At 45.7% G+C, this 13,412-nt stretch overlaps 1 protein-coding gene across 4 annotated transcripts in view; it reads right to left on the bottom strand.

The window, feature by feature from the left end:
- Window positions 1-13,412, bottom strand: part of ADGRL1 (adhesion G protein-coupled receptor L1) — a 151,442-nt gene that overhangs the window by 39,312 nt on the left and 98,718 nt on the right. For all 4 annotated transcript variants that reach the window (XM_060240699.1, XM_060240701.1, XM_060240700.1 and 1 more), the window contains 4 exons: window positions 10,146-10,460; window positions 7,859-7,962; window positions 7,532-7,717; window positions 3,321-3,359 (listed from right to left, as the gene is read on the bottom strand). In XM_060240699.1, the coding sequence (XP_060096682.1) occupies window positions 3,321-3,359; window positions 7,532-7,717; window positions 7,859-7,962; window positions 10,146-10,460 (644 nt within the window). The remainder of the gene's footprint in view (window positions 1-3,320; window positions 3,360-7,531; window positions 7,718-7,858; window positions 7,963-10,145; window positions 10,461-13,412) is intronic.

Raw genomic sequence — 13,412 nt, 5'->3', positions numbered from 1 at the left:
CCTGACGATTAGAGGGGTTCCTCAGTGGAACAGGCTTTCTCAGGAGGTGATGGGCTCTCCTTCCTTGGAGGTTTTTAAACAGAGGCTAGATGGCCATCCGACAGCAATGAAGATCCTGTGAATTTGGGGTAGGTATTTGTGGGTTTCCTGCATTGTGCAAGGGGTTGGACTAGATGACCCTAGAGGTCCCTTCCAACTCTATGATTCTATGAATATTCCCTCTGAATTCCACGGTAAAAAATAATAATAAAATCTCTGGCTTAAACCCTTGCACCCCCATTTTCAGCACTTTCTCACTCACAGAAATACTCTGCAGTTTCCAAATTTTTTGCTGTTAAAAAATTAATTGAATTGAACTTAGGTGATGTCTTCTCTCTAGCTATGGTGTGGGCATCTGCTATGTTTCTGGTACTTCTGTATGAAGCAGATATTGGATTTATATCCCGCCCTCCACTCCGAAGAGTCTCAGAGCGGCTCACAATCTCCTTTTCCTTCCTCCCCCACAACAGACACCCTGTGAGGTAGATGAAGATATTGGATTTATATCCCGCCCTCCACTCCGAAGAGTCTCAGAGCGGCTCACAATCTCCTTTCCCTTCCTCCCCCACAACAGACACCCTGTGAGGTAGATGAAGATATTGGATTTATATCCCGCCCTCCACTCCGAAGAGTCTCAGAGCGGCTCACAAACAATCTCCTTCCCCTTCCTCCCCCACAGCAGACACCCTGTGAGGTAGATGAAGATATTGGATTTATATCCCACCCTCCACTCCGAAGAGTCTCAGAGCGGCTCACAATCTCCTTTCCCTTCCTCCCCCACAACAGACACCCTGTGAGACAGATGAAGATATTGGATTTATATCCCGCCCTCCACTCCGAAGAGTCTCAGAGCGGCTCACAAACAATCTCCTTCCCCTTCCTCCCCCACAGCAGACACCCTGTGAGGTAGATGAAGATATTGGATTTATATCCCGCCCTCCACTCCGAAGAGTCTCAGAGCGGCTCACAATCTCCTTTACTTTCCTCCCCCACAACAGACACCCTGTGAGGTAGATGAAGATATTGGATTTATATCCCGCCCTCCACTCCGAAGAGTCTCAGAGCGGCTCACAATCTCCTTTACCTTCCTCCCCCACAACAGACACCCTGTGAGGTAGATGAAGATATTGGATTTATATCCCGCCCTCCACTCCAAAGAGTCTCAGAGCGGCTCACAATCTCCTTTACCTTCCTCCCCCACAACAGACACCCTGTGAGGTGGGTGGGGCTGAGAGGGCTCTCACAGCAGCTGCCCTTTCAAGGACAACCTCTGCCAGAGCTATGGCTGACCCAAGGCCATTTCAGCAGGTGCAAGTGGAGGAGTGGGGAATCAAACCCGGTTCCCCCAGATAAGAGTCCGCACACTTAACCACTACACCAAACTGGCTCTCCATACAATATGAAGAACAATATGTTTAATCTGTAACAAGGCTATTCCATTGCATCTATTATGCACAGGCTGGATCGGGACTTGGGAGACAATTGCCAAAGGATAACTTTTTCACTCCCTGGGTAAGCCTTCAGTCCGGTGAGGTTGGTATTTTGTCTGTGCTTATCCTCATGTAAAGGCACATCAAAGTAATGGCTATTTTATAAACATTCTCTCTTTGGCAATTTTCTGATCAGTAACAACTTCAGATAAGTGGCTTCTCACATTACACTGAAGTGACAGAAGCTGGACGATTATTTAACTAAACCCCTATGAATTCTCCATAATTCCAAGATCTCACACCAGAGTTATAAATTCAATGCAATTTCACTGGATGGGAGAAATGTGTCTTGATCATTGTTCTGCAAAGTATTTTTGTGGGTGGAAGAAGTTAGATGAGCAGTCCTATGAACGGCTGGTGCCAGGTTTGCTGGCACCCTAGACTGGGAGGGTGAGTGCCACCCTCTCCCTCCTGGGTGATTTAAATCACACAGGAAGGTGCCCTTCCCATGCCCAGGGAAGAAAGATCCCATCAATCAGCTGATCGGTGGGGCCTTTAAATCACCCAGGAGGCTGGGCGCTCTCCCAATCACATGGGAGTGTCAGCAGAAGCTGCTGGGCTGTCCTCCCCCTCCATTTAAAGAACTGGCCAAGCGGCTGGTCCGTGAAGTCTTTAAATTGCATGGGAAGGGCAGCAGCTGCTCCTGCAGCTCTTCCTGTGTGACCTGAATTGCCAGCAGGAGTGGCCTTCAAGCACCTCCACCATGGCCACCCCCACCCCAGCTCCTGCTGGCAATTCAAATCCCACATTTATTAATGTTACAGCCCATAGCCAATATGAATATATTCAAAGAAGCACAATCTGTATATAATACAGATAATTGCATAAAATATTACACTAATTTAAAAAGTACTAATTTCAAGCCAATGCCAGTGATTCAAATCGCATGGTAAGAGTGGCAGGAGCAGCTGCTGCCCTTCCCATGTGATTTAAAGACCCCACCAACCAGCTGATCAGCTAGCTTTGAATGGAGGGCGAGGCCAGCCTGGCTACTTCTGCCAGTGCTCCTGCGTGATCGGGAGAGTGCCCAATCTCCCAGGTGGTTTAAAGGCCCTGCCGATCAGTGAGAAGGGCAGCGGTTGCTTCTGTGCACCCTCCTGGGAGAGAGGGGGTGGTCCCCTCCCAGGGGGTGCCCAATTTGCCCCCTCCGGGCCGCTCCCTAAGCACCACCCAAGGTAGCCTAATGGGTGCACTGGCCCTGGTCCTATGACAAAAATAATGCAATGGGAAAGTGTTTTCTTTGTGTGGGGAGTGTTACGTGTGGAGATATAAATACAGAACAATTTCATTAGGTGAAAGCAATTCTTGTGTACGTGAGTGCCCTACCTTCAGCGGTGATGTTAGGAAGATTCGGTGGAACTCTATATTCAGATAGACTCTGCAATTGTGGCAATAACAGAATCGATTCTGTGGATCAGATTCTTTTTGACTGCCCCAAATTTTCAGATCTAAGAGCTGAATTGATCTCCCCATTACTTAATTAGGACTTTAAATATCCTCAGACGCAAAATTATCTTGGCTACTCAGAAATAAAGATAAACAAACCACTTTGTGTGGCAAAATTTCTTGCAGCTGTTGTTAAGTTATATGATAACTTTTGTAGTAATGTTTAGGTTCTCCTTTTGTGAGGTGAGGGTTTGCTGTTTATGACTACTCTGGTTGTGAAAACAGTAATCAAGGATTAAGTCCTTCTCTTACTGTAGTCAACAGTATTAAGCCAATTGAACCTTAGATGCTTCCTGAGATCCACAGCTTCTTGGACAGGAGTTTGTGCCTGGGTTTCACACTCACCTTGATATAGTCTTTACATGTCCTTTCTCTCTTGTGCATCTGCAGAGTGCATCATCCACAGCAGTGGGTCAGGGGGGAGAAACAGAGGGAAGCACTGATTAGAACAGAATTACACAAGAAGCACCCACGGTGACAAGTACTATGGGGCCCATACAGCCACTATCAACCAGGAGACGTTTGGAATTTTTTGGGACATTTGGAATTGAAATGTACAAGTTATTTTTATATTTTTTATCCTTATTTTCTTATGTTACAAAGCCAACATAAAAGATGATGTTACTTATAAGCATTAATTAAGATTTTGATACATTCAGTTCGTAAGTAACATATTCAAACTTAATTCCAATTACTTTAATAGGTGAAGTTTAAAACTGACAACCAGTGTGGGCAAAGGCAGTGAACGCTGCATCTCTCTCTACCCTCCATTCATATAAACGGAGTTTGTGCAAGATTTTCAAGCAAGGTCCACTGAAATGAATGGAGCAGTACAGCTTAGTGGCCTACATCTAAGAGTTACTACTGGTTACCTGAAACATGCAGTTCTGGATTTCTGACTTCTAACCTTTCCCTCTAAGCTGGCATTTCCCATCTGCAGGGTCGCGACCCGGCACCGGGACACGGAAGCCTCAATGCCAGGTTGCCAGAAAAGCCCTGGTCATGGTTCCCAGTGTCATGAGCCCTGACAAGGAGGAGCTGGAACGGTTAACAGACCTGTAACATCATCTGGATACAACACTAAACCAATGGAAAAATCTCACAATAGCAAGGTTAAAGTTTAGAAATCTATCAGATAAAAGGAGTAAAACTAGCTTGTGGTGACAGATCCAAGAGGGCAGCCATGTTGGTCTGGAGTAGTTGAACAAAGCAGGAGTCAAGTTGCACCTTTAAGACCAACAAAGTTTTATTCAGAACGTAAGCTTTCATGTGCTCTCTAAGCACACTTCCTCAGACGAGGGGATCAGGTATTGTGGGCTGAAATACATGCAGTTTGTTGTTTAAGAGTGCAAACTGGCTGTGGTCACATGATAAAACAGTGTGGCTTGGCCGTTTGGTCTGGATAGCCATAAAAGGTAATAAAGTTCCCTGCCAATTGGTGTTTTTGCCAAATCTGAAGTAGTTATGGGTGAGAACAAAATGGCACAGTTTGGTGGCAAAGTCAGCTATGTTTTTATCAGAGATTATATTACTTACAGTTTGTAATCCATCTCGGTGTGGGATGTTGGTATACTTCAGATTTGGCAATGAACTTTTCCTACAGATCAATGGCACAGCCATGGGGACCCGCATGGCCCCACAATATACCAACATCTTTATGGCTGACTTGGAGCAGCGCTTTCTAGACCCCCACCCACTCATACCTACCTTATACCTGCGTTACATTGATGACATCTTTATGGTCTGGACACATGGTAAATAAGCCCTGGACACATTCCACCAGGCTTTCAATGACTTTCACCCTACCATCAACCTGACAATGAACCAGTCTATACAAGAAATACATTTTCTGGACACCACTGTAAAAATAAACAATGGACGTATTGACTGGAAACCAACTGACTGACAAACATACCTCCATGCCTCCAGCTACCATCCCAAACATACCAAACGATCCATTGTATACAGCTAGGCTCTATGCTACAGCCGCATTTGCTCCAATCCTGCAGACAGAGATTCTCACCTGAGGGATCTATAGCAAACCTTTCTGGAACTAAAGTACCCACCTGATGAAGTCAGGACACAGATTAACAAAGCCAGAGAAAACCTGTTACAAGACAAACCCGAAAGAGATAATAACAGAACACCACCAGTGGGCACACACAACTCTCAACTTAAAACAGTTCAACGTATCATCAACAACTAAGAAGGGGAGGGACGGTGGCTCAGTGGTAGAGCATCTGCTTGGTAAGCAGAAGGTCCCAGGTTCAATCCCTGGCATCTCAAAAAAAAAGAGTCCAGGCAAATAGGTGTGAAAAACCTCAGCTTGAGACCCTGGAGAGCCGCTGCCAGTCTGAGAAGACAATACTGACTTTGATGGACCAAGGGTCTGATTCAGTATATGGCAGCTTCATATATTCATATATATATATATTCATAAGAACCTCTATTGGACAGTGACAGCTCTCTTTAAAAACTACTGGGGGTAAACCTTTTCTTGCACACAGGCAAGAAACTCCTCACCCACAACTCCTCACCCACAACAATACAGCATCTCATCTGAGCATGGACACCGGTACCAGAGCTTGCAGTAAACCCAAGTGCCAACTTTGCTGCCCCATACACCCAGACAACACAATCACTGGACCTAACAGCATGAACTACACCATCTCAGGCTCATTGACTTGTTCATCTTCCAACATTATATATGCCATTAAATGCCAACAATGCCCTTCAGTTCTCTACATAGGGCAAACAGGACAAACCCTCCGCCAAAGGAGAAATGGACACAAATCTGACATCAGGAATTACAGAACTGAGAAACCAGTCAGAGAAAACTTTAACCTTCCTGAGCATTCAATGGGTGACCTCAAAGTAGCTGTTTTACTGCAAAGGAACTTCAAGAACAGAATGGAGAAATTGCTGAATTACAAATTATCATGGAACTCGGAACAAACACCTCCCCAGGACTGAACAGGGATATTGTTTTTTTTATCCCATTACATATGCTAAACCCACTGTCACTGAGTATAGCTATGCATCCACAGTATTCCAATGTATTTCTCTTTTAGAATAGTGTATCAGAATAATGTTTTATATTGACATACTCAAATAAGGGATATTGGCTATTCATCTCATTACATATACCTAACCCATTTTCATTTTATGTATTCTTGTTTTCTAATGGTGGACTAGAATGATGTTTATAATGTATAGATTGATGCTGATAAGTAAATTAGGTAGCCCAAACCAGGAAATACATGTCCTTCTGTGATCTGCAAAAACACCAATTGGCAGGGAACTTTATTACCTTTTATGGCTATCCAGACCAAACGGCCAAGCCACGCTGTTTTATCATGTGACCACAGCCAGTTTGCACTCTTAAACAACAAACTGCATGTATTTCAGCCCACAATACCTGATCCCCTCATCTGATGAAGTGTGCTTAGAGAGCACACGAAAGCTTACGTTCTCAATATAGCTTGTGGTGAGACAAAGATTAAAGATTCCAGCCTTGCCTGATGTCAGTAGTGTTCCCTCTAAGGCTGTTAGTGTGAGCTAGCTCACAGTTTTTCTGCCTCCTGCTCACACATTTTTGTCTTAGCTCAGGAAAAATGACCTCAGAGCAAACTGATTTATGCAGTAGCTCACAACTTTAATGCCAGTAGCACACAAAATAGAAATTTTGCTCACAAGACACAGCTTAGAGGGAGCATGTCAGGGTTTAGTCTGATGAGAGGGTTTTGTGTCAAGAATTTTGGATTATGAGGATTTATGGGAACCTGCTTTTTAATAAAGATAAGTATCCAGAGTTACTACAGAGCACTTTAAGGTACAAACTGAAGGCCAGTTGCCAAGCTTTAGCCTCCAAAGAAGGTTGCCTCAATTTTGCTCATAGAGACACTCCGGGCTTTTTTGGTAGAAAAAGCCCAGCAGGAATTCATTTGCATATTAGGTCACACCCCCTGGCATCATCATTGTTTTACATGAGATTTTAGTAGGAAAAGCCTAGCAAACACTCATTTGCATATTAAAACACACCCCCTGACATCATGCCAGCCGGAACTGTGTTCCAGTGCATTCCTGCTCAAAAAAAGCCCTGGAGACACTCCAGCTATGCATTTTTGGTGTGTTGGTCAGCTTATGAAGGGAGTGAAGTAGGAGGATGTCTCTTTGACTGGTTGGATCCAGATGGTTGCCTCAAAAAGCAGAATAGAGATACTTGAATTTCATATCGAAAACTTGAATGTCATTTTGCCCCTATGTGACTACTGTTTCCAGTGTCCTGGGAGCCCCAACCTTCCTTCCACACTCCTTGATTCAACCCCACAGTCACTTTTCTCTGGGTGGTTTTTGTGATTTCAGCAGCTACATAGTGAGCAGAAATTCAATAGGTGACAAACCCCCCACCAATCACTGCAGAACAAAACTTTAACCTATTGAATTTCTGTCATTACTCCCAAGACTAGTTGACTAATGGAGAGATTGAGGTACAAAGCGAGGATGCAGAGCCCTCTAAGATCAGGCTCCCCAGAACCATTCTCTATCCCATGCACCTTATTGTAGTTCTTGCCAGCTGACTCTCTCTCAATAGGGCGCAGGGCCTGGAGCTGGGCATCCAGAATGTCCAAGAGTTGTTCCATTAGTTTGACAGAGGAGCTGACATCTCCAGCATAAATGGCACCTCGAGTATGGCGGGCTAGCTCACTGGCAATATTGGCTGCATTCTCTCCACTCTTGATCTGCCAAGAAAGGGGAAAAGAATACAGACACAGCCTTAGTCAGGTTCTGCGGGCGTGACTTCTGACCCTTATTCTGAGCACGATGTATCTGACTGATGCTCACTGCAATGAAAAAGGAAGCATTGGATAGAAGAACTATACCTTCTGTGCCACTTGATTGACCCATGGACTTGTGCAGTTGCTAAGGTCAGGACCCCGTGGGTTCCAGATTCCAAGGGAAGCAAGACACTGGAAGGAAGCGATTCCTGTGAAAAGGAGAGCAGGGGTATGAGTGAAAAGAGAAAGAGACTGACTGCTTATGCACACTTAGCCTGTTTTTTATATATGTATACACCCCCACCACATACCTTCCCCCAAAGCCTGCCCACTTTTCAAATCTGACTAATATGGCAAAGGTAACAGAGCAAGGATAATGGCTTAGTACCACTCCAGTTAGTAGAAGAGTTCTATAATTAGCATGGGATGGCAGGAGCAGGTCATCCACCTGAACTGGTCGTCCTGGTGGATGATCTCCAGCGGCATCTGCGTCGAGGCGGTTCGGTGGTATTGATGTTGTTGGATCTGTCGGCTGCGTTTGACACGGTCGACCATCAGTTGCTGATCCACCACCTCGCTGACGCAGGGATTCAGGGATTGGCCTTACAATGGCTCTCTTTTCTCCGTGGTCGGGGACAAAAGGTGGCAATCGGGGGACAGTCATCCCAGAGACACCCACTTAACTGTGGTGTGCCTCAGGGGGCGGTGCTCTCCCCGATGTTCTTCAACATCTATATGTGCCCCCTTGCCCAGATTTCCCGGAGATATGGGCTGGGTTGCCATCAGTACGCTGATGACACCCAGCTCTATCTACTGATGGATGGCCGGCCTGCCTGTACCCCAGAAAATCTGGACCTGGCATTGAAGGCCATGGCTGGGTGGCTTAGGCGGAGTCAATTGAAGCTGAATCCAATGAAGACAGAGGTCTTTTGCCTGAGCCGCAGCAGCCTGGGTGGGGGAATCCTCCTACCAGCTTTTGATGGTGCACCACTTACAATGGCACCCAAAGTCAAAAGTTTGCGGGTGCTGCTGGAGCCTTCATTGACAATGGAGGCTCAGATAGCAGCCACTGCCAAATCCGCCTTTTTCCATCTTAGGTGGGTAAGGCAGTTGATCCCTTTCCTTGACCGTGGCGACCTGGCAACTGTGATCCATGCTATGGTCACCTCAAGATTGTACTACTGCAATGCCCTCTATATGGGGCTGCCCTTGTCTCGAATCCAGAGACTGCAGTTGGTGCAGACTGCAGCGGCCAGGCTGCTATTGGGGCTCTCCATGCAGGAGCACATACAGCCGGGGCTGCGAGAGCTGCACTAGCTGCCGATAGTGTACCGGATTCGCTACAAGGTACTAATTATTACTTTTAAAGCCCTATATGGCCAGGGACCTGTCAACCTTAGGGACCATCTCTCCCCACATGTTCCCCAGAGGGTACTTAGATCTGGGACACAGAATCTGTTATTGATCCCCGGGCTGAGGGAGGCAAGGCTGAGGACCACCAGAGAGAGAGCCTTCTCAATAACGGTCCCCTATTGGTGGAACCAACTCCCGGAAGAAATAAGAGCCTTGCGGGACCTTGCCCAGTTCTGCAAGGCCTGTAAGACAACTCTGTTTTGACTTGCCTTCTACTGAACTGATAGTAGTATATGAGGATACCCAAGAAGGCTGAAGACATTGGAAATTAGTGACACTAGCACCAAATTGTTTTAATTGTTTATTGTTTAATTTGTTCAACGTTTTAACTATTAAAGTTTAGAATTGTAATTGTTTTTATTGTTGTGAGCTGCTCTGAGTCTGCTTCGGCGGGGAGGGTGGGATATAAATCCAATAAATTGATAAATATGCCATCTATGGAGTCACAACTGCTGAAACTCAGTAAGTGAATCACTGATAAAAGAAGCTCAAATTAGCTCAGCCTACTTTAGATGAGTGGCATGGGAGCTGGGTCATTGCTAGGGTTGCCAAGTCGTATCCGGTTGCCAATGGAGGATAGTTCTCATGTGTGCAAGGATGTCACCTGGAAGTGATGCCATCAAGCTGGACACATTGCGCAGGGGGTGCTCTAGCATTTGGGTAAAAAACTCTATGATGCCATGGAGTTTTTACCCAAATGCTAGAGCGTCCTCACACTATGTGCCTGGTGTGATGATATCACTTCTGGATGATGTCATTGCACTGAATGCTGATGGAGCTCTTCAGGGGCAGGGATCCCCTTGCAGGTCAGCTCCATGCCAGTGGGTTGGGGCCCCCAAAACCAGGAGAACCCCCACACCCAGTGGGAGGCTGGAAACCCTAGTCACATGACCAAGGCTCTGATGCAGCCCCAAGTTGCAAACTACCTTCATTCAGGGTTGGGAACAATGTAAAATCCCTTTGCTTGGAGCTAGTTTACCTCGTGTGCCCTTAGGGCAAGGCCTTTCAACTAGCATGCCTTGTTGAGTGGCTGGCCACTGGACACGCCGCACCTCCTTGGCCTCACAAAAAAGCTCTGGAGAAATGTGCTGATTGTTTGCTGGTGGACGGCGGGTGCTGGGCACTAAGGCAGTGACTGGGTGTAGCTCAGTTCCCTTCTGGTTTATGGCACCAATAGGATGGGTGGTGAGAGGTGCCTGGTGTGCTGTTGTTGTAGCGGCAGGCGAGATTGTGCTGGTGACTGTAGTGGGACGAACCGTGGTTGTCGTGCTGACTGGTGTTGAGGTGGCTGGGCCTGTAGACAGAAAGACAATTAGAGAGAAGTTCCCTCCCATGCACAAATGTCTCCACAGTTTCATCCAAGGCTTTCTCACATTGTGGAAACAGCAAAATGGATTTTATCTCAAAGGCCATTTTTAATCTCAAGCAATAAGCTGGAGAACATGATCTCCCATTAGGAGTCCTTGGGGCTCTTGTCGCAAACAGGTCCTTCTGCAGGCAATCTCGACAGTTTCCTTCTGAAAGCATTTGCACTCCAAAAGCAACTTCATGAGATTAAGCAACTATCTGTGGCTGCCACTGACCTATCTAGTTTTGAACTGTCTACTTGAGTGACAGCTGCCCTGCCTCACGGAGAATATTTTTCCAGTTCTGTTACTCAAGGTCCTTTTCATGGAAAAAAAGTAGATGAATCTGGAACCTTCTGTATGTACAGCAGGTGCTCTACCACTCCATGCAGGCGGTGAGATGACATCACCCAGAAGTGATGTCATCGCACGATGGACATCACGTGGGGATGCTCTAGGACTCGCACTAAAAACTCTATGGTACCATAGGGTACAATAGTGTTTTACCACAATTACCATAGAGTTTTAGCATGATTCCTAGAGCATCACACCAGAAATGCTCTAGGATTCACGGTAAAACTCTATGGTACCATAGAGTTTTCACCGCGAGTCTTAAAGCTTCCCTGCATGATGTCCCCAGTGCAATAATGTCTCTTCCGGGTGATGTCATCACGCCAGGAATGGTGTGCGCTGATGGGGCTCTTTGGGGGCAGGGATCCCCCTGGCGGCCAGCAGGTTGGGGCCCTCCCAGATGGGGAATCCCCCACCCCTGGCAGGAGCTTGGCAGCCCCAAGTGACTCACACTTGTGGCAACGTATATATTTCCAAGGCCAAGGATACACTTCCAAAACATCTATCAGATTCCAAAGGATCTCAGATTTTTAATATACTAGTTCCTACCTACCATGGCTGCAACAGTAAGCATTAGATAGTAAAGGTGGAGGCTACTAAATATTCAAATATTGAAGGATCAGAGATGGACTTCAAGTCACCACAGAGGGACTTCTGTTTCCACAGAAGTCCACAGAGGGACTTCTGTTTCTTCTGCCTCTGGACTGCACTACCAGTTTTTTGACTTCTTTCTACTGCTGGTCAATGAGTCGCAGTAATTATTTCACAGTATTTGAAATAATTAATACATTATACATTAAGTAATACATTAAGTAATGCTTAAAATATTGTGTGTCTCCTAAAGCAAATATTATTATTTTTTCATTAGATCAGCTAAGGAATGTTCGTATAAACATTTGCTTACAATGAACTTTCAGAGTAGTAGAATATTGCTTTCTGTCAAGGTCCCAGGCATTTACAAATTCCTGCTAATTCCTTCATATCCTTCTTGACTCGTATACTGCATGGAAGAGACTGTCACACACACACACACACACACACACACACACACACACACACCCCTTAAAGTATGTGACACTTTCCCTCCTGAAGAGCTATATCTTCATTCTTACCATTTTTATTTTTAAAATGGTAATAATAAGTGCAGTGAACTATGACAAAGCTTCCTGAGATTATACTATTTTTAATTGAACAAATGCTTAATTTGAATTTAATTGCTGCTATTTGACAAGTTTAGCATGAACAAGTTTAGCTTGAAAGTAACAATTCTCCTCTTTAACCTAACCAGCCGTTACATTTTCACTCTGGACACTGCCTTTTAAATCTCCAGTTGAAACAGTATAAAGGGCAGCTACAGGTTATCGCAGCCTTCCCCTCCTTAATCTTATCATCTCTCCCACCTGGAAATCTGCTTAGGATATAGCAGATGGGGGGGGGGGCAGACAAAAGGACTGCAGGAGACTTGGGAGAGAGGGGCCACAATTGCCTTTCCCCTGCTTAATCTTCAGATTTAAATGGCAACATCTGATTTCTAAGGCAGGAGCGGCCAATGGTAGCTCTCCAGATGTTTTTTGTCTACAACTCCCATCAGCCCCAGCCATTGGCCATGCTGGCTGAGGCTGATGGGAGTTGTAGGCAAAAAACATCTGGAGAGCTACCGTTGGCCACCCCTGTTTTAAGGCAAAGATCTAGGAAGCAAACTAGATGTGATGGTGAGAGATCCGTGAACAGATCTTCCCAGCATTTTCCAAATGGAAATAGCAGTTCTGTAGGTGTCCCTATTAGGATTAGGGTCACAATAAAGAAACCAAAGAAGATTAATCCTCCTTCCATACATTTCACAGACTGCAACCCTGCCCATTTCCAGGCTGTTCCTAGTCCTGAAAGTGAGCAAAGAAAGGCAAAGTGGGGGTGCCATTTTCTCCTCTTTTAAGGCACGGCGCAGAGTGGTGAAGCTGTAGTACTGCAGTCGGAGCCCTCTGCTCACGACCTGGGTTTGATCCCAGTGGAAGCTGGTTCAGGTAGCCGGCTCCAGGTTGACTCAACCTTCCATCCTTCCGAGGTCGGTGAAAAAGAGTACCCAGCTTGCTGGGGGGAAAGTGTAAATGACTGGGGAAGGCAATGGCAAACCACCCCGTAAAAAGTCTGCTATGAAAACGTTGTGAAAGCAACGTCACCCCAAAGTCGAAAATGACTGGTACTTGCACAGGGGACTACCTTTACCTTTTTAAAAGGCATGTGTGTGGTCATTTTCCACTGAGGAAGCCACACATGGGAACTAAGGATTAAACACCCTCTCCACCTTCTATGTTGTCTCAAACCAAATTGAGATATTGCTTGACTTCTATTTCCATTTTTTAAAAACCCAGAAAGATCTAGTTCACAGATCTCCCAGAAACTTACCTAGCTTGACCCTAACCTCCCTCTCATCCCAACCTTAAAAACAGCTTCTGTCTGCAAATGTAACCATAGTTGAGTTTAACTGCCAATAGTGCATTCACATCAGGGATGAATTCCATCCACCCACTCACAACATAAGTTCAAATGTT

This window comes from Heteronotia binoei, chromosome 5 (genome assembly GCF_032191835.1).
Source record: "Heteronotia binoei isolate CCM8104 ecotype False Entrance Well chromosome 5, APGP_CSIRO_Hbin_v1, whole genome shotgun sequence".
NCBI lineage: Eukaryota > Metazoa > Chordata > Lepidosauria > Squamata > Gekkonidae > Heteronotia > Heteronotia binoei.
This window is presented reverse-complemented; position numbering and strand designations above follow the sequence as displayed.